This window comes from Pelodiscus sinensis, chromosome 2, assembly GCF_052426305.1.
Source record: "Pelodiscus sinensis isolate ZL-2025 chromosome 2, ASM5242630v1, whole genome shotgun sequence".
Lineage (NCBI taxonomy): Eukaryota > Metazoa > Chordata > Testudines > Trionychidae > Pelodiscus > Pelodiscus sinensis.
Genome location: NC_143053.1, coordinates 257,345,776 through 257,371,306, shown reverse-complemented (window position 1 = coordinate 257,371,306; position 25,531 = coordinate 257,345,776). Strand labels below are relative to the sequence as shown.

Here is a 25,531-nt window from a genome sequence, read left to right as displayed (position 1 = left end):
GAAGGCAGCCACAAGACTGGAGCACCAGCTCCCCAATGTTGGGGGTGAAGCCCCACCCCTCAGGGGCCAAATCCAGGCAAGCTGGGGGCCGGATCCAGCCCCCGGCCCACAGGTTCCCCAGCCCTGCATGACAGGCTGTCACAAGCAAACAGCTGCTACTGTGTGGCCTGGGACTGATTTCCAGCTGGAAACAATAGCCCTGGAGAGAAGAAAAGAAACCCACCTTCCCCTGCACTGCAGCTGTCTCCGCAAGCTCAGCTCTTTTAATTTATGGCAGCCGCATTGCGATACATGTGGGGACAGGCGTAGGCTGTAAAAAATAGTCACAGCGTCAGATGAGCCAAGGAACCTGCTCATCACCAAAGGGGGAGAGAGAGGGAGAGCAATGGAAGAGAAGAGAGGAGTAGACTAGCACAGAGTCAGAAAGTCAGCCCCACTCCCCCGTAGTCAGTTGGGTGAAGCTAATTTTACCAATTCTTCCGCCCCCTCCCCCCAACTGTCATTAAAGTTCAACATTTTGATGAAAATCCTCAGCCCCATTTTCAAACTGGAAAACTGTGACCAATGCGATTAATAACATCTCCCTAGAGCAATATTTGAGAAGGTTTCCCGTGGACACAGAGCAACAGAAAGTCACTTATATCTTCCGGTATAGTTATCCACTATGCACATCTGTTCGGGTCAGCTGATGGTTGCTGGCAGGTCTATAAGGCCTGGTCTACACTAGGACCTTTGTCCAAAATAACCCCCCAAGGTTGAATCTGTAGGTGATGCGTCCACACTACCAAACCTGTTGTTCCAGAATAAGGGGCCATGGAATTCGAACTTTGTTCTCCTGCTTTTCACGAGGAATAATGCTGATTCCGAACTTGTAAATCCAAAATAACGTTCGTGTGGATGCTCCGGTGCTGCTATTTCGAACTAATTTCGATGCTTCCCCGTCGTGAGAATACGGAATTTTGAATTTGTGAAATTGGGTGTCCAGAATTCACACTTAGTAAATTCTAGATAAACTCCTAGGCTACGTCTACACTGGCCCCTTTTCCGGAAGGGGCATGTTAATTTCAGAGATCGTAATAGGGAAATCCGCGGGGGATTTAAATATCCCCCGCGGCATTTAAATAAAAATGTCCGCCGCTTTTTTCCGGCGTTTAGAAAAGCCGGAAAAGAGCGTCTACACTGGCCCCGATCCTCCGGAAAAAGCGCCCTTTTCCGGAGGATCTTATTCCTACTTTGAAGGGTGCTTTTTCCGGAGGATCGGGGCCAGTGTAGATGCTCTTTTCCGGCTTTTCTAAAAGCCGGAAAAAAGCGGCGGACATTTTTATTAAAATGCCGCGGGGGATATTTAAATATCCCCCGCGGATTTCCCTATTACGATCTCTGAAATTAACATGCCCCTTCCGGAAAAGGGGCCAATGTAGACGAGCCCCTAGTGTGGACATGGCCTCACAGAATTGTTGTGTGCTGCCCCAAAGTGTTGCAAATAATAAAGTGATTAAAATCTCCTTCTTGTTCTATTTGCCTTAATCCCATCTATACAGGGTTAGTTCTTAGACTGGAATGGGTAAGAAGGATTCTATCTTGGAGCAAATCCCAAGAAACTCTTCAGCTAATCAATTCTTTTTGTATGCCCCCCGTCCATCTAGTTTTGGGTTTTCCAGCCCTTCTCTTACCCTCCACTTCTATATTTAACATAAAGTAACTACAAATTTAAAACATCTATATATTTAGATATTGAGATTTAAAAATTGCACATATATGGAAGCAGGCTTTTCCGCACTACTAACTGGACAGAGCTGGAAAAAGGAAGGGGTGACCAATCTGTTCAAATTTCCCCTACTTTTTTCCGAAACTTAACAAGTTTGAAAACGGAAAAATTTCAGTTTCTGAACTTCAAAATTCCCGACGATGACAAGATGTTCAACCGCTGTACAATTGTTCCAAAAAGAAAGCAATGGTGACAATTTAATAGAAAGGTTAGCGATTTTTGTTTTAATTTTCAAAATTTGAAATGTTATTGAAAATACAAAATATGTGGCCATTTCAGCATCTAGAGCTTGAGTAGCTATTGTTTAAGGTTTTTCCTCTCCATTCAATGATTGACTTGGCATCTGCTGGCGTAGGAATTGAAGGAACGTGAAAACACATCTGATTCTTCATGCAAGTAAGCCAAAAAAACCCCTTTGCTCTTCTTCTCCAGGAAATATGCTGAACGTGACAATTGTCTTAATTCTTAAAAAGGACACTCCTACAGTAGCCTTCTGTGATGTACATGTCATTTAGATCTGATAAAAATGTTTCCACCAGATGTAGTTTTTGATGAAAAATTGAGATTTTGACACATGAAATTGCCACAAAGAATGTCCGCTCTCCACAGAAAATATTTTTGTTTGTGGTCAAAAACATGCCTGAAAACTGAAACAAAATTGCCTAAAACCCAAAATATTTGAATTCAAGTGTTCCACTGTGGCACTAACTGTAGGTTAGTTTCCTTATCCCTTCATTTTTATATGGGCTGCCATCCCTCTCCCAGGAATTCCCATGATGCACTTTTCTCACCTCACTGTGAGGGAAGACTGGTGCAACGTGGGAGGTGTAGTCCAATGAGGGAGATGAACTGATGGAGGAAAATGGGAGCACAAGGCACTTGGACTACAACTCCCATGAGGCAACACGGCAGCATTTCCGAATTGGAATATTCTAGCGTGGCCCTGAAATATTTCGCCCTTTGATATTTTTGTATGACAAGTGACATTTATCTCTGGAAAAAGCCCATTTTCCGATGAGCTCTGTTGACTGAGGTGATTGTCCCAGGTCAACACTTAGGCGGAACGTCTCATAACATTAAAAAAACCAAGCGCATTTCAGAAGCTCCACAGCAGCCCTCGCGTGGAGCAAACGATTCTTGGGGGACGTTGGCAACAGCTTCCTGGCGCAGGAAAGCTGCCACCTGCACTTGTCGTGTGAGCCTGACTGAACACAGAAAACCGTGTTTTTCTGCCCCTGAAAGACTATTAAGATGAGGCAAAATTGTCGCTAATGCCGACAGCACCTGCCACGGCCTGGGATGCCAATGGGACAGCAGCGGTGTGGCCTCTAGCGATCAGAGCCTTGAAGGATTTCAGCAACCTCCCCAGATGGGGATAACGCTCCAAAGGGCGCATGGGCGGGCATGGGCGGTCATTGCATCGAGGAAAATTGGGGATCCCTTCCACCTCCTCCCTCCTTCTGCTTAAGCATCCATCTCCACCCACTGTGACCAAGGGGGGGTACCTTCATGCTTACCACGCTGCCTGTCCACCGCTCTGTCTCTGCTACTTAGATGGCCTCCATCATCCACTCTAGTCTCTGCCCTTCCTCCTGCAGCAGAGGAAGTTCCCTGATGACACAAAAACCTACCCGTAAAGGTGTTGGATACACCCATAGGTAAGTCCCCCCAGGCCCATACAGATCGACAACACTGGCCTCTGGCCTGTGTCAACCGAGAGGCTGTTCGTGGGTGCACATCTCTCTCACAGCTCTCTCTAGCCCATGGGTTCCCAAATTGGGTTGTGTGCCCCCCTGGGGGGTGTGAAGAAATTCCGTGGGGGGAGGCACGAGGCAACCCAGCCCCTCCCCCCCAAGGTTTGCAGCCCCGGTCAGTTCCTTTTTTTTTTTTTTGCTCAACAAGTTTTGCTGCTATTTGGGGGGAGGGGGAGCGTGAAGGTTTCTTAACAATCAAAAAGGGGGGCGTGATGCCGAAAAGTTTGGGAAACACTGCTCTAGCCCCTTTTGTGTCAGCCCTGTAAGGGATCCCCATGAGTAGGGACCTCTCTGGAGGGTAGCACTAAGGAGTTTGTACAAGTTTGTACAAGTTTGTACAGGCACAGGAGTTTGCACAAGTCATTCTTCCGCTCTACTCTGCACTGGTTAGAACTCAGTGGGAGTATTGTGTCCAGTTCTGGGCACCGCATTTCAAGAAAGATGTGGAGAAATTGGAGAGGGTCCAGAGAAGAACAAGAAGAATGAGGAAAGGTCTAGAGAACATGACCTATGAAGGAAGGCTGAAAGAATTGGGTTTGTTTAGTTTAGAAAAGAGAAGATCGACGGGGGATATGAGAGCAGTTTTCAGGTATCTAAAAGGGTGTCATAAGGAGGAGGGAGAAAACTTGTTCATCTTGGTTGAGATACACTGCTCTAGATCATCTGTGATAGATGTTTGTCCAATCTGCTCTTAAATATCTCCAGAGATGGAAATTTTACAGCCTCCCGAGGCAATTTATTCCAGTGACAGGTAGGAAGTTTTTCCTAATGTCCAGCCTAAACGTCCCTTGCTGCAATTTAAGCCCATTGCTTCTTTGTCCAATCCTCAGAGGCCAAGGAGAATAATTTCTCCCCCTCCTCCCTGTGACACCCTTTTAGGTACTTGAAAACTGCTCTCATGCGTGTGAGCAGATAAAGCGCTGCCTTTCCTCGTTCCTCGCCTCCGTCACACTCTCAGCTCTGTGGCTTTGGAACAGCATCTATCCTGGGAACTGGCGAGATAAGGGAGTCTGGGAAGTTCTGAGTCGACGTGCTTCTTTTAGATGCTGGGCATCTTGCCCGGCCTTTGTCACAGCGAGGTCTTTGCCGCGCTTGTTCGTCCTGGCGCGTGGAGACACTCGCCTGTGTCATTTCCACGGGGTTCACGGCCCACCCACCGCATCTCGTGCCAAACATTTCCCCTGGGTTGTGCCTGAGTGGAGACAACTGGAGACAGGCCGGACCAAATAGAGTGGAACGAAATGTGAGATGCCGTCAGGGTGTGCAGTTCTGGTTGGCATTCAGTCTAGGAGAGCCGAAGAACAGCCGACCTTCTGTTTGGCAGGGAGCGTGGTACATATTGTCTCAGTCAGCTTGCATGTAGATTCCAAGGTCTAGAGTTTGGCCTCTTCTGAAACACAAAGTGGGGTGGGGGAAACAAAGAAGGGCGGAGGGGCGGAAGAGGAGTAGGAGCCAGGAAGAGATCTTCAAGCTACTTTCCCAAACATTGATCTGTGTCCGACACCCCACGGCTGATGGGTGATCTCTTAAAATCAGGGAATAGCCAGCGGAGCAGAGAATGAAACTGAACATCAGGCTAGAAAAGCAGGCCAAGCTTCTGGATTATTTTTACCCCCAGCTTGGCTCGCAGGAGGGAAATTCTGGGTGAATGGCACAGAGTCGACAGCCCTGATTTTTTCTAGGTGCACCTGTTATTTCATTTATCCTTAGTACTACCCGTGCACCTACACGGTCTAGTCATGGACCGGGGCCTCTCTGTGCTCGGAGCTGCACAAACACAGGACAAAAAGATGGTCTCCGTCCCAAAAGGCTTGCAATCGAAGTAGAAGCAATACCACACGTGGAGGCAGACAGATGGATGGAGGGAGTAAGGGAATAAAGATGAGGGAGAGTACACATGGGGCTTGCCTGGTAGAACCCCGGAATGTTGCATTAACCCCCTCTCCCCCAAACCACAGAGAGCGTGAGAATATTACTGGAACTGATGTTCATCTGAACCAGCGGGGACGCCCCCAATGCATTGTAGATTGTGAACAGGGGGAAGATGCATCATTTCTAGGGATGCTTGGAAGAAGACTAGGCTGCCCTAGTCCCTATGTTAAAAAAACATAAAAAAGTAATGGAAATTGCCTATCTCCTAGAATGGACCTAAGGTCATTGAGTACAGTCCCCTGCCTTCACAGCAAGACCAAGTACCATCCCTGGCAAATTTTGCCCCAAATGGCCTCTGCAAGAATTGAACTCACAATCCTGGGTGTCACAGGCCAATGCTTAAACCACTAAGCTATCCCTCCCCCCGCAAAGAAATAGGGATATGATGAAGGTGATGGGGGCTTTTTAAAAAATTATTTATTTTTAAAATCAGAACTAAGCACCTCAAAACTTTGCTGGGACATGGGGTCCGCCGTTCCTCTGGATTTGAATGGGGACTCATCGCTCGAGACCCTACACGGTTTCAGAAAGCTCAGCCGCTACCGTCAAATCCTTCCCGCGCTAGAGATTTTTAGTGGCACGGTCACATACGCAGAGCTGCGTTTTGCTGCCTCGGTGACGTAGCCGGCTATCTTGGCTCCTTTAATCACCCTTGGTAGAGGCCTGTCGGTATGAGACCAGCAGGCAGGGCGTTGGCCAAGGTTTTTAAGAGTGTGTCTACATTGCAATTCTAAAGCCGCGACGGGTCCGTGTCAGCGGACTGCAGCTCAGGGGTGGTTTACGTGCTGTGTGGGCGTTTGAGCTGGGGCTGCAGGCCTGGCTCCAGGATCCTGCGGCATGGGAGATCCCAGGTGGCAGCCTCCACAGAACGTCTCCACCACCATGCCCCAGGAGCCCGTGTTAGCAGGGCTCCCACTGCAGTGTGGACACCCCTGTGTTGCCTTCTCTTCCCTTAGAATCAGAGCACGTACGTCAGAAAACGAGACAGGCAGGGCCGACTTATCCATTAGGCACAGTAGGCACCATGCCTAGGGCCCACGCTACTTTTAGGGGCCCACGAAAATGTTTTAATTTCCTTTAAAATCAGAAGAAAAAAAATGAACTTGTAGGGTCGAAGAAAATGTTTTAATTTTTTTCTCCCATCAGAAAAAAAGGAAACTTTTAGGGCCCACGGAAATCTATTACATTTGGCCTAAAACAGAAAAAAAAATGTTGAAGTATTTAAAGTTATATCAGAAATAATTTTTATATTTTTTGTTATGGAGGAAGGGGCCCACGAAAGTCATAATGCGGCCCTGGAGACAGGCCTGGTGTCAGATGGGAAGAGAGGCTGGCCACCCACGGCGCAAAGGCAAGGAATTCAGGCCCTTGCTTGGAGGGCGACCCACTCAGCCGCAGGTGAACGGCAAAGAGGCCAGTGGGCATAGAACAAAGACAGGAACCTCCCCTAACCTCCCCCCACAAACATCTGATCTTGGGCCAGTGTCATGCCTGACATCCCCAAACTTTCTTTCCATGTAAGTGCTAATTCATAACAATGCCATAAGAGACGGCTCTAAAATAGCAGGGTACATGTCTTGTCCTTTTATAGCCGTGCCCCTATTGTGGGCCTGGGCATGTGACAGGCTGGGGGAAGGACACAATGTGTGACATTAAGGGACGGCAGGGATAAAGACCTCTGGCGGAGCCCTGGTTTGTGCTCTGTGTTCCCCTCGGCCGGGCTCCCCCCCCCTGTCTCTCTTTCCTTCCTGCGGCGTGCGGCGGTCGGAAAAGCAACATGCCCCCGAAGAAGCCGGAGCCCAAGAAGCCGGAACCCAAGAAAGAGGAACCGAAGGCAGCGCCGAAGCCCCCAGAACCGGAGCCTCCCAAGGAAGTCCAGTTTGACCCAGCTAGCATCAAAGTAGGTGACTTTTTGTCTGGCGGCCGGAGGAACAGCCGGGCGGATTGCAGCGGGTTGTGTGTGTGTGTGTGTGTGTGTGTGTGCCCTCTGTGCATTAGGAGGGTCACTGCGGGAGTTGCCCCCTGTCCCTTGGCCAGGCCCAGCTGAGAGAGATGGGCTCACAGGGGCTGTGCCCACGGGCCAGCTCTTGGAATCAGACCGGCCAGTCGAGCGACATGATCCGATTCCCCTTTTCCCAAGAGATAAGAGGAGGGCTGAACTCCATTTGCCAAGGCCTCAGCCTGCTCCCCCACTCCTTAGCCAGCCCGGTGAGGGGCAAATCCAATCACTTCCCTTCAGTGATGGGAAACATAAGGCTGCAGGATTTGCCATGCACATCAAACATGCTCCTTTGCTGGAAGGAAGAGAGTAAATCCCCCCTCTTCCCCGCCCCGGCGTTTCTAGGAGCAGTGGAACAGAGGGGTGTCGGCAGCCCCCGGGTGCACGTCCGTGCACCCTGCTCCAAAGGATCACCAAATGCGGGGAGCCTCATGCCAGCCTACCTTCCTTAGATCATCTCTGATACACAGCTGATATTGTCGGGCCCTTGACTATTGTGGGTGTGGGTGGGTGTGTTTCCCTATACAAGATGAACCTCTCTAATCCGGCACTCGCCGGTCTGGCAACCTCCGTGGTCCAGTGTGATTTTAATTAGATGCCTGTGGGTGTGGCCAAGTTTCCCACCGGTCCATAAAGTTTGTTTGCAGCCCCCAGTCCTGGCTCTCCGTGTTCTGTGCTGTACTTTTAGCTCCAGTTTACCTGTAAATGTCCTCTAACAGCCTAGTAAGCAGAGTGAGCATTGGTAATGCTGCTAGACAATATTGACCCCCCCATGGTTCAGCAAATTCTCTGGTTCGGCACCGCTCAGGTCCCGAGGATACCGGATTAGAGAGGTTCAGCCTGTAGGCAGAAAGCGGGCCAGATATCCAGCAGGTGTACATTAGTGTCGTTGCACTGACTTCAGGTGGGGATGAGAAAAAGAGCAAGATTACATCCCAAATACATCCCTGAGCCAGCAACGGTGAGATAAACGAGTGGATGGTTTTGCCCCGTTGCTGTACACAACATTCAGATCTTTCTGGACCACAAATAGCCAGGCTGAAAATGAGAAGCCCCCTCCCCATGTCATTAGAAATCACTTTTCAAGTCATTTGTGCTAAACACTCCTCAGCAGGGCCCAATCAGGGTGGTTAAACACTGGAATAAGTTGCCTAGGGAGGTTGTGGAATCTCCATCATTGGAGATATTTAAGAGCAGGTTGGATAGACACCCGTCAGGGATGATCTGGACCAGAGCTACTCAATGTGTGGCCCGCAGCTCGTTTGTTTGAGGCCTGCGGTGCAATTTGGGTTTACATGGTGGGAGCCAAAACCAAAAAGCAGTCAATAGAATGGTCTTCTGTTGATACACATTTTAGTAGTTAAATTCCTGGACTGTCATTAAAAGTGCTGTCCTGTGGGTGGAAATTGGGTGACTATTGTATTTTATTACTATCAGCAGAACTGACTTAAATAGGGCCTGCGTGTTGTGTAGTCTTGCCTTGATCTTTGTAGTCATGCCCGTCAGTGTGAAAGAAACTATTTGCATATCTATTTGCATGTCTATGCAACCACACTTGAGTGGTGGCCCTCGGCATGTGCTGGGAGTATCATTGTGGCCCCCGAGGCTTCCAAAGTGGAGTAGCCCTGATCTAGATGGTGCTCGGTCCTGCCGTGAGGGGAGAGGGCTGGACTCGATGATTCTCGAGGTCCCTTCCAGTTCTAGTGTGCTAGGATTCTATGATTTGCAAAGGTGTCGCTTTCGAGAGAGGAAATGAAGGGACTCTCGGGAGCCACAGCCTCAAAAGGTGGGGTAAATAAGAAGGTTCCCATTGTCTGATTTATTTCATAATGGACCCGTGGCTGGGGACGTATCCCCAAGCACTCGCTGCCCTGAGGACAAATGGCAGATTTTAAGGCAGCAGCTCTGAAAGGGGTAATTCCAGGGGGAGGGAGCGGAAAAGCCCCACTGCAGAGTATAAATTAGTGTTGCTCCAAATGGATTGAGTGGAGTCATATCCCCAGTTGGTGGACAAAGTCGTTGCCACATTGACATCCATGGGGCCAGACCCACCACTGTCCATAGCTTGACTGAAGTCAATAGAGCCATGCTGATGTACTCCACCCAAGGATCTGGCCCGGCTGCTGTAAAGAGACGTTGATTAACAGGGGTGTGCATGTGGGGGGGAAAGAAGGGAACTCCTCCAGCTGCCTTTCCTGTGGGCTAAAAAGCCCTCTGCAGGTGAGCAAAAGATCTGGGGAAAGCCAAAGGACATGGATAGGTCACACTGCTTCCTCCGTGGGGTGCTGGGTCAGCTCACAGCAGCATGGCCCGTGGGTGGAATAACAGCATGGCAGCGGCTTTGATCCCACTGTGGCATTTCTGAGAAAAGAGGGAACGGTGTAGGACCTCCTCCACTTCTTTCACACAGCAAGGGCCCTCGGCATAGCAGGCTGCAGACAGCGGGCCAGGAAGAGGAAATCTACAGCACCCCAATAAAAGAGGGGGTAAATAGGCACAAAAGGACTCTAATGAAGTAGTTATGGGTCTAATTTAGGAATTGGAAGGGAAAGGTTCCAGTGCATGCTCTGCCACTGATTTCCCAGTGAACCTTAGTCAAGTCACTTAACTTAACCCAGCGGCTGGATTCTGGAAGTGGTTTCGCAGGCCTGCCATGAGACTCCTGGTTCAGAGGGCGATTGCTTGAGGTGAACAAGGCCCCTCCCTGGCAACTCAAGATGGGGACACCCCCCTCCCTGGAATCACTTGCCACTTGAGCAATCTTGCTCCATGGGACAACTAACTTGCTTGGGCACGTGTATCAAAGCCAGGGGCTTGGTCATAACCCCTCATGGAGGAATCTTACACTCCTCTGGCAAGAGTTGATTTGCCAGGACGGGGGGGAGGGAGGGGGGAGAGGGGGAGGAAGCCAGATGATCTCTGCATATTCCCTCCCTGGGAAACTCCTAAAAATCTGTCAAGGGAGCGTCGCTTTCCTCACAATGTTTGACAAGGGAACTAGAACAGGAACACCTCTGCTCTTCATCCCCCTTGCACGAGCAACAAGAGTGATTCTGACCCAGAAGAGGCTCGTTCTGGATATCCCATGCAATACATGTTGTGACCCTCCTAGAAGAGGTAGAGATTATGCTTCTCGCTAGGCACAAGAAAGAGTCGTGGCCCCACCCTCTTCAGACACAGGACATCTTCCAGGGTGCCAGAAGACAGGAATTTCATTGGGGGTCTGGCATGGTCCAAGAAAGAGGTAGAAACTCCTTATAGTGTCCAGAAGTTGCTAAAGTCTGAACCTTTCTTCCTTCCTTCCTTTTCTCTTTCTTTCTTTCTTTCTTTCTTTCTTTCTTTCTTTCTTTCTTTCTTTCTTTCTTTCTTTCTTTCTTTCTTTCTTTCTGTTTCTTTCTCGCTTTCGCTCTCGCTCTTTTTCTTTCTCTCTTTGTTTCTTTCTTTTTCTCTCTCTTTCTTTCTCTCTCTCTCTCTTTCTTTCTGTTTCTTTCTCTCTCTCTCGCTCTTTCTCTTTCTCTCTTTGTTTCTTTCTTTTTTCTCTCTTTCTTTTTCTCTCTCTCTCTTTCTGTTTCTTTCTCTCTCTGTTTCTTTCTTTTTCTCTCGTTCTCTCTCTTTCTTTCTTTGGTAATACAGGTTGAACCTCTCTGGTCCAGCGCCATTAGTACCTGACCGGCCAAACCAGAGAATTTGTTGAACCCTGGGAGGTCAATATTGTCTAGCAGCATTACCAACACTTCTACTGCTTCCTGGGCTCTTAGAAGAGATTTAGGGGCAATTTAGAGCTAAATTACAGCACAGAACACTCAGAGCCAGGACTAGCAGCTGTCAACAAACTTTATGGGACAGTGGGAAACTTGGCCACACCCATGCTAAGCAGACATCTGGCTCACTAACATCATGCTGGACCACGGAAGTTGCTGGACCAGACTAGAGAGGTTCAACTCATGTATTTTTAATCATCACCCCCATTCGTATGACTGGTACACTATGCCATCCAGCAGTTATATTTTCAGAGCAGTTTTCCGTATCGCCTCCTCTACTCACACATTTGTAAGTTGCACTTGTCACCTGTTAGGCTGTAATTTTCTTTCCTTCAGCTACGAGTGTGGTTTTGTCCCTGAGAGTTTGCGCCAACCGAGGTTTGAGTAGCAATGTCTGAGTCACAGTCTCTGGGTAGCAGGGAGATGTTTTGGCACGGAGAAAGGACCTGATCCAAAGTTCCCTGAAGTTTTTCCTGTCATTTCAGCTGGCTCTGGAGCTGGCAGTGATCTGTCAAGGTCTATACACCCCCGCTGAGCCCTGCTCCCTCCACCTCCCCCCACACACTGCTCTTGTCTTCTATAAATGGAAGGGTCTTTCTTCCACCCCACTGAGCCCCCTTTTGTAACAGGAGGCAGGAAGGTGTGATATTACACACAGGGCACACGCCCAGGGACGAGGGCATCTCAGCAAGAGGAATGCAGCACTGGCCTGTCAACACAATCTCTGTTTCCTCTCGCACGCCTCCTTTGCTGTGCAGGGCTGTGGTCGTCAAGTACCTCCGGCCAGGTCTCCCTCCGCATTCAGAGGCTGGCAGCCAAGACTGGGTCTGCTTAATGTCTGCCATGCAGCCTAGGCCACGCTCAGAACACCCTGGGAGTAATTTACCCGGGCGCTTCCAGAGGGGTCGCAGCAGTGAAGATCATTGAAATCCCAGGCAGTCCTAAACGCAATTTTGCTCTTTTATTTGCACATTTCTTTTTCACAGCACCTGTCACGCCAGAGGTACAAACTGTCCTCTGTCCGGCTGGGCATTGCAGGGAGCCGGCTTTGAAACAGGGCAGAAAGCGCCCCTTCTCCTCTTGCTTCCTTCCAGGAGCTTCCCCAGGAATTGAAATTAGGGGGGTGTTTGAATGTACAGGGGGGGTGTCAGGGCCGATGAGAGGTGAGACCATGAGGGTGAAGGTGAGCTGTATGGCACCATCGTTCACAAAACTGTGGGGGTGTTGAGGAAATTCAGGGGGGTATATACCCTCATGGGAGGGTAGGGAAATCCCTGTTTCCTTCTGAGCAGCTAGCTGGGACCACCTTGAATCTGGCAATGCACACTGCAGGAGGGACGGGAGGAAGCAAGCGCATGCAGGACCCCTGGCCTGCACCGGACCGCCCTTCAGGGATTCCCCAAGTGAGAAAGGGCTGCACAATCCAGGTCTTTCTGTTGAAGCAGAGATGGGGCTTGAATCTGCATCATGTGATCCGGCATACAGAGCCCAGACTGGCCCACACTGCCTAAGGGGACTGAATTAGAAAGGTGGGGAGGGGACAGAGGGACTGGAGAGTGGTCAAGCCAGACATCTAAGGGCAGCTCCAGGGATCGGGAAGTGGAGAGGAAGAAGGGGCTTGTGGGTAACACACTGGCTTGGGGCTGGGGAGATTAGCGCCACTGTGGGACCCTTCCCAGTGCCAGGTTTTTCATCTTTTACCCTAATTCAGTCCAAGTTACAGAACAGGGGGAAATGCGCAAAACTCAAGCTGGGGACATTTGAAATTAAACCCCACAAATCCAGCCAAATGATCCATCCATCATCCATCCATCTCTCCCCCCATATACCACATCTATCTATCCATCTCCATACCCCATATCTATTTATCCCCATACCCCACTTCTATCTATCTATCTATCTATCTATCTATCTATCTATCTATCTATCTATCTATCTATCTATCCCCATAAACGTCATCTATCTATCTATCTATCTATCTATCTATCTATCTATCTATCTATCTATCTATCTACATACACCCCCTCTGTCTATCTATATATCTCCACACACACCCTCTATCTATCTATCTATCTATCTATCTATCTATCTATCTATCTATCTATCTATCTATCTATCTATCTATCTATCTATCTATCTATCTATCTATCCCCATACACCCCATCTATCTATCCCCTTTCATACATGTACATCTATCCACTTAATTATCTATCATCTCAACAGCCACTTCTCTCTCTCTCTCTCTCTCTCTCTCTCTCGCCTCTCATTGTGTGTGTCCCACTCTCTCTAATGTTTGTAGCTATGTAGTGAAACTCAGAGGCAGCTGAATGTAACCTGCTGTCAGAGGTTCACCTGGTGTCCCAGTTTTGCACAGCTCAAAGTGGTGTTAACATCATGGATGCCCCATGTTTGTGAACCTTTTGATGGGGGGGTGGGTGGCGGGGTTCACTTGAAAGGCATGTCTGAGCTCAATCAGGACATGGTAGGAAGCTCCCACGGCTTTGCCCAGGTGGCATCAGCCAGGTGAGGTGTGTGGTTTTGAAGCTGTCGTGCAGAGCAGGTCTGTGTGCGGTAAAGCAGGAATGCAGGGACAGGGCCGTGTCCAAACCAAGACACCATTGTCACTAATCTATCCAGACCCCATGTGGAATAATGCTCAGAATCTGCCCCTGCCAAGGAGCAGGTGGAAATCCCTTCTGTGCATCCAAGGCCCAACCCAGCTCTCAATCGGAAGCTGATTGGCTTCAAAGAAGCGACCCCATCTGCCAATCAGCTCACTGGTTCCAATGGAGCTCCACAGGTTTACATGAGCGTAGGGGGCGGCCTTTAATTTCAGTAGGGATGACAGTGGATGGGAAGCTGGATAGGAGTCAACAGGGCGCCCTTGTAGCAAAGAAGGCTACTGGCCTATTAGGCTGCATAAGTAGGAGCATTGCCAGCAGATCTAGAGAAGTGATTAGTCCCCTTTATTTGGCTCTGGGGAGGCCACATCTGGAGTATTGTGTCCAGTTCTGGGCCCCCCACTACAGAAAGGATGTGAACGCATTGGAGAGGGTCCAGCGGAGAGCAACCAAAATGATGAGGGGGCTGGAGCACATGACCTACGAGGAGAGACTGAGGGATTTGGGCTTGTTTAGTCCCCAGAAGAGAAGAGTGAGGGGGGATTTGATAGAAGACGTCAACTCCCAGAAGGGAGGGTCCCAAAGAGGATGGAGAGAGGCTGTTCTCAGTGGGGGCAGATGGCAGAACAAGGAGCAATGGGCTCAAGTTGCAGTGGGGGGGGGGTCTAGGTTGGATATTAGGAAAAACTATTTCCTCGGTGGGCAGGGAAGCCCTGGGATGAGTTATCTAGGGACATGGTGGAATCTCCATCCCTAGAGGTTTTGATGTCCTGGCTTGACAAAGCCCTGGCTGGGGTGATTGAGTTGGGATTGGTCCTGCTTTTAGCAGGGGGCGGGACTGGCTGACTCCTGAGGTCTCTTCCATCTCTATGATTCTATGATTGGTCGCTGGAATCCCAGTCCACTCGCTAGTCCTTAACTCCCTTGCCCCACGCAGAACTCTCAGTCCACCAGCAGTCTGCTCCACAGGGCTAATGGTCTACTGGTCACAATCAATAAATGTCCTTGACCCCAGGATATTAGGGCCTGATGGTCAGAGTCAGAGAGGTCCCTTAATTCAGGGTTGTAGGGCCTGAGAGCCCAAACCAGTGAATGCCCCCTCTGGGGCAGTAAGATGCTCTGGGATGCCCTGCTACCGGGGGACATTCACCCATTTCACAGGTAAGGGAAGGAAAAACAGAGTCACTCCTCAGTTCAAGTCACCCAAGTGATTTGTAACTGGCCTATGACATTTACCACACTTTCCACTACATGCATCTGACGAAGTGGGTCTTTGCCCACGAAAGCTTATGCTCCTACACTTCAGCTAGTCTATAAGGTGCCACAGGACTCCTCGCCGCTTTTGCAGATTCAAACTAACACGGCGACCCCTCTGATACTTGACATGCTTTCCTGACTCCCAGGTGAGTGCTCCATCCATTCCACCCCCCTGACCTTGGCCCCCTCCTCTCTGTTCTTTTTAAAAACCTGGCCACAATGCGTCTTGGTGAGCCGGGGTTATGAAAAGCACACTCGGATTGGCGCTGCATTAAGCGCTGTATTCCTCCCAGAGCTGCTAATCCTCCCATCAGTGTGTTTTTAATTGTTAATGTGCAATAACGGTTCTATGACACTGACGTTACACCCACAGCTCCGAGCAGGCAGGAAGCTGAAGCCAAGATGCTAAACTTTCCCCAAGGGGCTCAAAAGCCAAAGAGGAGAGGAGGAATGGGAAAGGGGTCTTTACCCCGAAAACGGTAACATCTAATGGTGACCCAGAGAAACCAGCTTCACTTTAGGGCGAGTAACCTATATCAGTCCTTTTCCCAGCACAACTTCCTGACCCTGCACTTGGGAGCCAGGCCCTAGGTTCCACCCACTCCCAGCACCCCCCTCCATGGGATGCTGATACAAATGGGGACACATGGACATAAAAAGGCTCCGGTTTTATGCCTTTGATTTCCCTAGGCAGGTGTAGAGTCGAGTTTACAACTAAGCCCTCAGTCAGAGAGCCACAGTCAAAGGAGGCAAGCCAGATAAATGCAGCATTAGTAGCTGGAGAAAGGATGGGCTGGGGCACTGGTATGAGAGTCAAGTGCATTCTGCCACAGACGTCCCATAAGGCCTTGGGCAAGTCACTTAGCTCCCCCCCCCCAGCTTCAGGTACCCATGTGTCAATTGCGGATGGTGCCAACAGGAGGGCTTTTTATCAGTAGTGCTCAAAGCTCTCAGGAGCATCACCCCCCGTTTTCAGTTGGGAAACTGAGTCACAGTGAGGCGGGCATGAAGTGCCTTAGCAGTACAGCCCAGATCAGGAGTCTAGCCACTGGGCCACACTGCCTCCTCTTATGGTTAGCTCTATGTCCTAGTCATCATGTTTAAGTCTGGAAGGGTCCACCAGAGCATGCAGTCTGACCCCCTGCATGTGGGGGCCACCAATGCCACCTACCCCTTCCCCCAAATGCAGCTACGGAAATGAGGCCGGCAGGTGATTAGTTTATGTGCCACAGATAGGGGGGCCGGGGAATGAACCTGCAGAGGAGGATTACCTTAGCTAGAGAGGTGTAATCCTATCTGCCACACAGGAACGCGAGCTGGGGAGAAGTCGAGTGACACACCCAAGGCCATGTGACAAGTCTAGGGCAGTGCCAGGACCCGCCTTTGGCAAAACTATCTTTTTTTTTTTAGTTGGCAAGTTCAAAGGCTTGGAAAGAAACCTGGGAAAGGCAAGGCAAGGTCATATGGCCCTGGGTGTGCTCTCCTGGGTGTGGCTTTCTAGAACCAGGGACCTCCTGCTCACGCGCGGGGCGTTATCACTGCTGATAGTAGTGCCCCAGCGAGCTTCAGAGGCTTCACTCAAGTATCACTCTGCGCTCTGGACCCGATCTGTGGCCCGCGCAGGTCAGCACGTTCAATCCACAGTCTGTCCGGAGCTACTGGCTTGCAGGGGGCTCTGGCCTCTGCCGATGTGGCCTGGGAGCACTAGTGGAGCTATGGGGAGCCCTGCCAGCTGAGATACCAGCCTACTGAGGCTAATAAGGACGCACTGATGGGCACCTGCGGAGATTGGAGTCCATTGAGATCAGGGCAGAGATTCTGATTTACACCAGCAGAGGCTCTGGCCCATTGGCGCCAATGGAGCGGTGCTGATTTACACCAGTGGAGGCTCTGGCCTTTCGTGTCTCCCACCCTGGGTGCTGGCTGCAATCTGGGCGGGTGCAAACATCACCTCAGTGCAGAGGAGGTGGGAGTCCCTCTCCAGCCTTCAAAGAGGTGCCCCACGGGTGAGTCTCCCCCCACATCACCCCCCAGACCAGCAGCGGCCGTGCCTGGAGGGATCTTGCCTGGACGTGAGGCTGGCACTCAGTCCCTGAGCTCTCAAGATCTCAGAGGGGTGGCCGGGTTCGTCTGTGTCCGCAGGAACAACCAGAAGTCCTGTGGCACCTCCGGGCACATCTACACAGCAGGGCCAAACCGAATTAAGCGACGCAACTTCAGCGACGTCAATTGCGCCACTGACGTCGAAACAGCTTCATTTGGCTTGTGCCGCTGCCTAACCTGCAGGAGGCCGAAGGAAGAGACCTCTTCCTCCAACTCCCCTTCCTCCTCGTGAAATGAGGGTCACAGGAGTCGGAGGACGAAGCCTTCCTGCTCGCCATTATTTCAAAAGAACGGCTTGTCGTGTAGACGCGCCCGTCGTTATTTCGGAATCACGTCCGTTGTGCTGACATAACGCCGCCATGCAGATGCAACCCCTAGGGACACAGTATTCCGGCCTCAGCTTTCACCCTCATCAATCTGCTAGTCTCTACCGTGCCGCAAGAATAAAGCAAAGCCACTGACATCTGGGGCACGTTTGCCCCGACGGTGGGTAAGCTGCAGCAAACAAAAGGGTGGAGGGAGGTGAATGTCGATCCTCTTTTTGCATAATTGGCAATTTTGCTGAAAAAGCGCATCAGGGTTCTGATCCATCCACGCCAGCCAGCGAACGGAGCTCGAGCGTCCCATAAGTTTTAGCAAACTCCTTCTCCCCACTGGCAGCTGTCTGTAAGCACGGCCCAGCAGGGGGCGCCCTACCGCCCCGGGCAGTGGCTACAACCAGTTCTACAAGTCTGAGGAGAGGTCTGGAATCCAGGGGCCTAGGGACCCCATTTCAAGGGGTCTGAAGTATCCTGGCCCAGACTCCTGTAAACACATCCCGTCTGTGCTGTGCTGTATCCTGGAGAAGCAATAAAACCCCTCGATTCTACCAGCTGGCGGAGTCTGTTCTTGTGGCTACGGGGGTACAGGAACGGGGGAACCCCGACTGTGTCGTCACACCTTGTTGAAGAGCTGGAGGGGACATTGGGCTACTGGAAAAGATGAGCAATTCCTGGTACATTCAGGGAGCACTGAAACCCTTCAATCGTTGTTATATGTTCTCCCTGTGCTGCTTTTGCCCTAAGAACACACGTGATTTGTTGTTGGTCTCTGAGAGCAAGCAAAGCACAGGTGCTGGCTGATAGGGTAGACTGTTGGAGTGGACCATGGAGAGGTCGCAAAGGCGCAGTGACCCTGAAACCGTGACAGTGATGGGTAGGTGGCCTTGTGAGGCAAGTGGTTACTACCGCCGGTTCGCAGGGCTGTGACTGTGGTAGCCCCTGACAGAAAAGCTGCACTCTAGAGCGGAGGTTCACCTTTCTCCACCGGGGACCTCAAGGCTACCTGGGCTTCCTTGCTGTGACTCGCCCACAATCCTTTGTGACTGCAAGGCGCCGTGTCGTGTGGTTCGATTTATTTTAGCGCCAAGGGAAACCAGGACACGCCAGGGCTACTGAACCACTTTCTGATTTACTGCAAGCTTTAAGCAGTTAATACAGTTGTTTACGTTTTACAAGCCTTAAGAACAATGACTAAACAACTTAAATAGTATAACTTCGAAAGCAATTAATACAGCGCAAAGCAATGCAAAAGCAATTACTAAAAGATTGACTATATACAATAATAAAGCCTAATTCACGTACACTTCACCCGTATGCTACCTACAGTGCCAGCAAGAGGTCGTGGTTCCGTTTCTTCCCATGCAATGGAACGCCGTGCCCTGGGCCACTGGTGTGAAGGGCCTAATTACTTTTAGTTACATCGAGCAGGATGTGGGGGTCGACCCTACCCATTCCTACCCACTGATTGTTCTTACCAAGCTCAATTTATAGCGAAGAGAGACTTGGTTGTTCTAGTTGGAGTATTGTGTCCAGTTCTGGGCACTGCATTTCAAGAAGGATGTGGAGAAATTGGAGAGGGTCCAGAGAAGAGCAACAAGAATGATGAAAGGTCTAGAGAACATGACCTATGAAGGAAGGCTGAAAGAATTGGGCTTGTTTAGTTTAGAAAAGAGAAGATGGAGGGGGGACATAGAATCATAGAATCATAGAATAATAGGACTGGATGGGACCTCGAGAGGTCATCGAGTCCAGCCCCCCGCCCTCAAGGCAGGACCAAGCTCCATCTACACCATCCCTGACAGATGTCTATCTAACCTGATAGACATGATAGCAGTTTTCAGGTATCTAAAAGGGTGTCATAAGGCGGAGGGAGAAAACTTGTTCATCTTGGCCTCTGGGGATAGAACAAGAAGCAATGGGCTTAAACTGCAGCAAGGGAGGTTTAGGTTGGACATTAGGAAAAACTTCCTACCTGTCAGGGTGGTCAAACACTGGAATAAATTGCCCAGGGAGGTTGTGGAATCTCCATCTGTGGAGATAGTTAAGAGCAGGTTAGATAAATGTCTATCAGGGATGGTCTAGACAGTATTTGGTCCTGCCGTGAGGGCAGGGGACTGGACTCGATGACCTCTCGAGGTCCCTTCCAGTTCTAGTGTTCTATGATTCTATGATAATAATTGATTACGCATTGTGTAGGATATGTAAAATGCCCAAAGCCCCTATTTGGGGTACATCCTGCTTCCCGGGATGTTACCTAAAGTAGGTGCGTAGTTGACAGTTTCATGGCTGCATCTGTACTTTTTGTTTATCAGAAACAGAAGTACCAGTCCAAGGCTGCTTGTCCTGGATTTTCTTGACGTGGTCTCGCGTCCCATGCTTAATCTGCATTGTTATGCAAAACAATTTCTGAATCTCAGGCCTTGCCTGCGTACTTTTGTGCCGGTTTTAGCACAGAGAGGGTACTTTGGACCCTGTCAGTCAGTCAGTCCTGGACCTGGCTCTGTGACTCTCTGGGCATTCTGAGTCGGCCAGAATTCACTCCTGGGGTATGTCTACACAGCAAAGAACCAACTCTGACTAGTCTGCACCAGATGCCCCAGGCTTGGGCTGTGTGGGCTTCTGGGCTCTGGGTCTCATCTACTGCAGGGTCACGAAACCGTGGCTCCAGACACACAGTAACCCTGCAGCCCAAGCCCTACAAGCCACGAGTCGTGGGTCTGCCGCAGACGTCTGGTGGCGGTGTAAACGTAGAGTGAGAATCCCAGCTACAGGCCGATCCCTGCAATGCACTGACTTCCCACCCCAGCCTTTCCTAGTTGTCTTCTTTATGCGGCCGGCACACGCCACGTTTGGCTTATCCAAAAGTTGGCTTTTCAGTGTTGGCTTTATCCACTTGGCTTTTTATTTTTCATTTTACTTCACTGGTTTGGAACATCGGAACAAACATCTGCTGCAAGGCTTGTGGTGGGGGGCATGGAGAAGGAGAGCCAGCTTTCAATAAGTGGTGAGCAAATCCAAGGTCATGTGGCAAAAGGGGAACAGTCGGGCTAAAATATTTTACATGTCCGGTGCTGAACGCTGCCAGAAACTCTCTCCGTTCTCCAGAGCAGCCGAATTCTCCCGCTACTGCTTTAGACTTGCCCACACCCAGTAAAAGAAAGATGATTGCTTTACAGATGACAGCCTTCCCACCGACTTGGTTTAGCATTTCAAAGAGCTCTCAGAAAGTGTCTGCTGAAAAAGGATGCTAGCAAGGAGGAGGCGGAGGTAGCAAGCTACTGTCAAACTGAGATATTGCTCATTAGTTGCCTGATGATGTCAGGGTGGATTGTCCACAGGCCGGGACCAGAGCCGAGATAGTAAAGGAGGAACTCTAGAATGAACCGCATGCTCCACGCTCCTCTTTGGTGGACGGCTCTGGAGACACAGCGCTGGAGTGCCGGAGACTCACGTTCCCCATGGACTGCTAGGTTTAGCCCTTAATACCACGAGGGTGGGTGCATTTGTCTTCCAGTGGCGGAAGGCAAGAGATTAGAGCTGGTTCGGAATGTCTCATGGAAACATTTCTTCCATCGGAGAGAGTCGATTTGGCACAACCGCGACTGTTGGCGCCAATGCATCGCTGTCCACACAAATGTGGTCAGGAAAGATTCTGAGGTCCAGGGGAGACTCTTTGATCTGCCCTGTTATAATCACAGGCTTCGTGGAAGGCCTAGCTCTGAATTAGGGAGGGCATGCATACCCCCAGCTGGACGACTCCAACAGCAGGGGGCTCTCACTGGGGTTCAGAGAGCATTTGGGGCAGGGCCGAAGTGGAAATAAACCCAAACATGGCCATGGCGGAGTTTCTCAGAAGATGGAATTCTTGCTTCCCACGGAGCCCTGCAAGAGATGGGCCCTCACCGGAACTGTGTCCCTGCCCACAAGCAGAGTTCTCTAAGCAAGGCCTGTCAACCAGCCAGACCCTCACCCCCCAGCTGCAGCACTTGGGGTAGGGGCTGGAGGAGGTTCAGCTGCTGGAAAGGAGAGTTGAGGCAGATGTGAATTGATAGGATGATTAAAGAGATTCCTGGCTAGACAGTAATACTCATCCTTAGAGTCCAAGAGCAGCCTGAATATCTATCTATCTACCTATCTATCTATCCCTATACACCCCATCTATCTATCCCCATAAACGCCGCCCCCTCTCTCTATCTCCATACATCCTATCTATCTATCTATCTATCTATCTATCTATCTATCTATCTATCTATCTATCTATCTATCTATCTATCTATCTATCTATCTATCTCACTCCCCTGCCTACACATCCTCTCTCATAGCGTATGTCTACACTGCCACCCTGGTTCGAACTAGGGTGGTTAATGTAGGCATTCAAAGTTGCAAATAAAGCCAGAGATTTAAATATCCCGGGCTTCATTTGCAACTTGCCGGGCGCCGCCATTTTTAAATCCCCGTTAGTGCGGACTCCGTTCCCGCGGCTACACGCAGCATGGAATAGGTAGTTCGAATTAGGCTCTCCTCGTTCCACAGGGTATGTCTACACTACCACCCTAGTTCGAACTAGGGTGGTAATGTAGGCAACCGGAGTTGCAAATGAAGCCCGGGATTTGAATTTCCCGGGTTTCATTTGCATAAAGCCGGGCGCCGCCATTTTTAAATGTCCGCTAGTGCGGACTCCGTGCCGCGTGGCACGGACTAGGTACACGCGGCACGGACTAGGTAGTTTGGACTAGGCTTCCGAGGAGAAACGAGGAGTAACGGTAGTTCGGACTAGGACATTTAAAAATGGCGGCGCCCGGCTTTATGCAAATGAAGCCCGGGAAATTCAAATCCTGGGCTTCATTTGCAACTCCGGTTGCCTACATTACCACCCTAGTTCGAACCCTAGACATACCCACAAGGAGTAACGGTAGTTAGAATTAGAGATCCTAATTCGAACTACCTACTCGGTGCTGTGTGTAGCCATGGGCACGGAGTCCGCACTAACGGGGATTTAAAAATAGCAGCGCCCAGCAAGATGTAAATGAAGCCCGGGATATTTAAATCCCGGGCTTCATTTGCAACTTCGAATGCCTACATTAGCCACCCTAGTTCGAACTAGGGTGGCAGTATAGACATACCCATATGGATTATGCAACGGAGAAACTCAGTGGCTGCGTCTAGATTGGCAAGTTTTTCCGCAAAAGCAGCTGCTTTTGCGGAAAAACTTGCCAGCTGTCTACACTGACCGCTTGAATTTCCGCAAGAACACTGACGATCTCATGTAAGATTGTCAGTGTTCTTGTGGAAATGCTATGCCGCTCCCGTTTGGGCAAAAGCCCTCTTGCACAAATGCTTTTGCACAAGAGGGCCAGTGTAGACAATGTGGTATTCTTTTGTGCAAAAAAGTGATCGGGGCTTTCTTGCGCAAAACCGCGTCTAGATTGGCATGGACGCTTTTCCACAAAAAGTGCTTTTGCGGAAAAGTGTCCGTGCCAATCTGGACGCTCTTTTCTGCAAATGCTTTTAACGGAAAAACTTTTCCGTTAAAAGCATTTGCGAAAAATTATGCCAGTCTAGATGTAGCCAGTCTAGACGTAGTGAGTTAACTCAGGCTTTAAACTAGGTTTGTTGGGGGCAGGTGAGCAAAGCCCACAGGTAAGTGCTGCATGTGTGGGACTGGGAGATGGGTTGGAAATGGGGGGGACTACGGCCTATAATGGCAAGGAGAAAGGAGGGTCAGGGCACAACAGGGAGGCAAGATCAAATCAGTATCTTAGATGCCTATATATAAATGCGAGAAGTATGGGTAATAAGCAGGAAGAACTGGAATTGCTAACCAATAAATACAACTATGATATCATTGGTATTACAGAAACCTGGTGGGATGGGACGCATGATTGGAATGTTGGTATGGAAGGGTACGGCTTGCTCAGGAAGGACAGACAGGGAAAAAAGGGAGGAGGGGTTGCCTTGTATATTAAAAATGTACACACTTGGACTGAAGTGGAGATGAATGTAGGAGATAGCTGTGTAGAGAGTCTCTGGGTTAAGCTAAAAGGGGTAAAAAACGAGGGTGATATCATGCTAGGAGTCTACTACAGGCCACCTAGCCAGGTGGAAGAGGTGGATGAGGCCTTTTTTAAACAATTAACAAAACTATCCAAAGCCCAAGATTTGGTGGTGATGGGGGACTTCAACTATCCAGACATATGTTGGGAAACTAACACAGCGAGGCACAGGCTATCCAATAAGTTTCTGGACTGCATTGGAGACAACTTTCTGTTTCAGAAGGTTGAAAAAGCTACCAGAGGAGAAGCTGTTCTGGATTTGATTTTAACAAATAGGGAGGAACTAGTTGAGAACTTGAAAGTGGAAGACAGTATAGGGGACAGTGATCACGAAATAATAGAGTTCATGATCTTAAGGAAAGGTAGAAGGGAGACCAGCACAATTGAGGTAATGGATTTCAGGAAGGCAGATTTTGATAAGCTCAGAGAACATGTAGGTAAGGTCCCATGGGAAGCAAGACTGAAGGGAAAAACAACTGAGGAGAGTTGGAAGTATTTCAAAGGGACGTTGTTAAGGGCCCAAAAGCAAACAATTCCGCTGTGTAGGAAAGATAGAAAATATGGCAAAAGACCAGCTTGGCTTAACAAGGAGATCTTGCACGATCTCAAAATAAAAAAGGAGTCATATAAAAAATGGAAACTAGGACAACTAACAAAGGATGAATATAGGCAAGCAACACGGGAATGCAGGGGCAAGATTAGAAAGGCAAAGGCACAAAATGAGATCAAACTAGCTACAGGCATAAAGGGAAACAAGAAGACTTTTTATAAATACATTAAAAGCAAGAGGAAGACCAAGGACAGAGTAGGCCCACTGCTTAGTGAGGAGGGAGAAGCAGTAACAGGAAACTTGGAAATGGCGGAGATGCTCAATGACTTCTTTGTTTCGGTCTTCACCGAGAAGTCTGGAGGTGTGCCTAACGTAGTGAATACAAGCAGAGAGAGGGTAGGTTTAGAAGATAGGATTCACAAAGAACAAGTTAAAAGTCACTTAGGAAAGTTAGATGTCAGCAAGTCACCAGGTCCTGATGAAATGCATCCCAGGATACTCAAGGAGCTGATAGAGGAGGTATCTGAGCCTTTAGCTATGATCTTTGAAAAATCATGGCAGACAGGGGAGATTCCAGAAGACTGGAAAAGGGCAAATATTGTGCCCATCTATAAAAAGGGGAATAAGAACAACCCAGGAAACTACAGACCGGTCAGTTTAACGTCTGTCCCAGGGAAGATAATGGAGCAGGTAATTAAGGAAATCCTATGCAAACACTTGGAAGGTAATAAAGTGATAGGGAATAGCCAGCATGGGTTTGTGAAGAACAAGTCATGCCAAACTAATCTGATAGCTTTCTTTGATAAGATAACGAGCCTTGTGGATAAGGGAGAAGCGGTGGATGCATTCTGACCCTCTTTCGCCCTGTTTCATTCAGACCCTTGTTATTAACGTTAGAATTCCTGAGCCTGCCGTAGAAGAGAAACCCATCAATTCTGTGCTGGGGACTCCTTGTTTGTGCTAACGACTTTCCCCCGACACCCTAATGAATGGTTGTATTAATAGGACCTACTTCACCACCATCTGCTGCTTGATGGAGCTAGCGGTGCAAAGAGCATCTTCCTGATACTGAGATGGCTCAGTGGTTTGAGTACTGGCCTGTTAAACTCAGGGTTGTGAGTTCAATCCTTGAGGGGACCCTCTTGGGCAAATCTGTCAGGGATGGTAGTTGATCTTGCCATGCGGGCAGGGAACTGGACTGGATAACTTCTCAAGGTCCCTTCCAGTCCTATGAGATAAGTATATCTCCATTTGTAGCCTGTGTAATAGTCTCCCATGTGGGCTGCTGGAAACCCCATCCCTTGGGATCTTGAAACTGGATGTTGGATAAAATACACTCTAGGGAACAACCGTGCAGTGACCAGAAATGGGCTGCAGGATCAGAGAGGTGTCTCTAACTCGCGCTAGACCATG

At 49.5% G+C, this 25,531-nt stretch overlaps 1 protein-coding gene across 2 annotated transcripts in view; it reads left to right on the top strand.

The window, feature by feature from the left end:
- Positions 1-7,118: 7,118 nt before the first annotated feature.
- MYL3 (myosin light chain 3) overlaps positions 7,119-25,531 on the top strand; it is a 53,258-nt gene continuing 34,845 nt past the window's right edge. The window contains exon 1 of one of the 2 annotated variants that reach the window (XM_075922975.2): positions 7,119-7,354. In XM_075922975.2, the coding sequence (XP_075779090.1) occupies positions 7,232-7,354 (123 nt within the window). In that variant the 5' untranslated portion in view covers positions 7,119-7,231. The remainder of the gene's footprint in view (positions 7,355-25,531) is intronic. The other variant, XM_006129783.4, reaches the window with a different exon arrangement.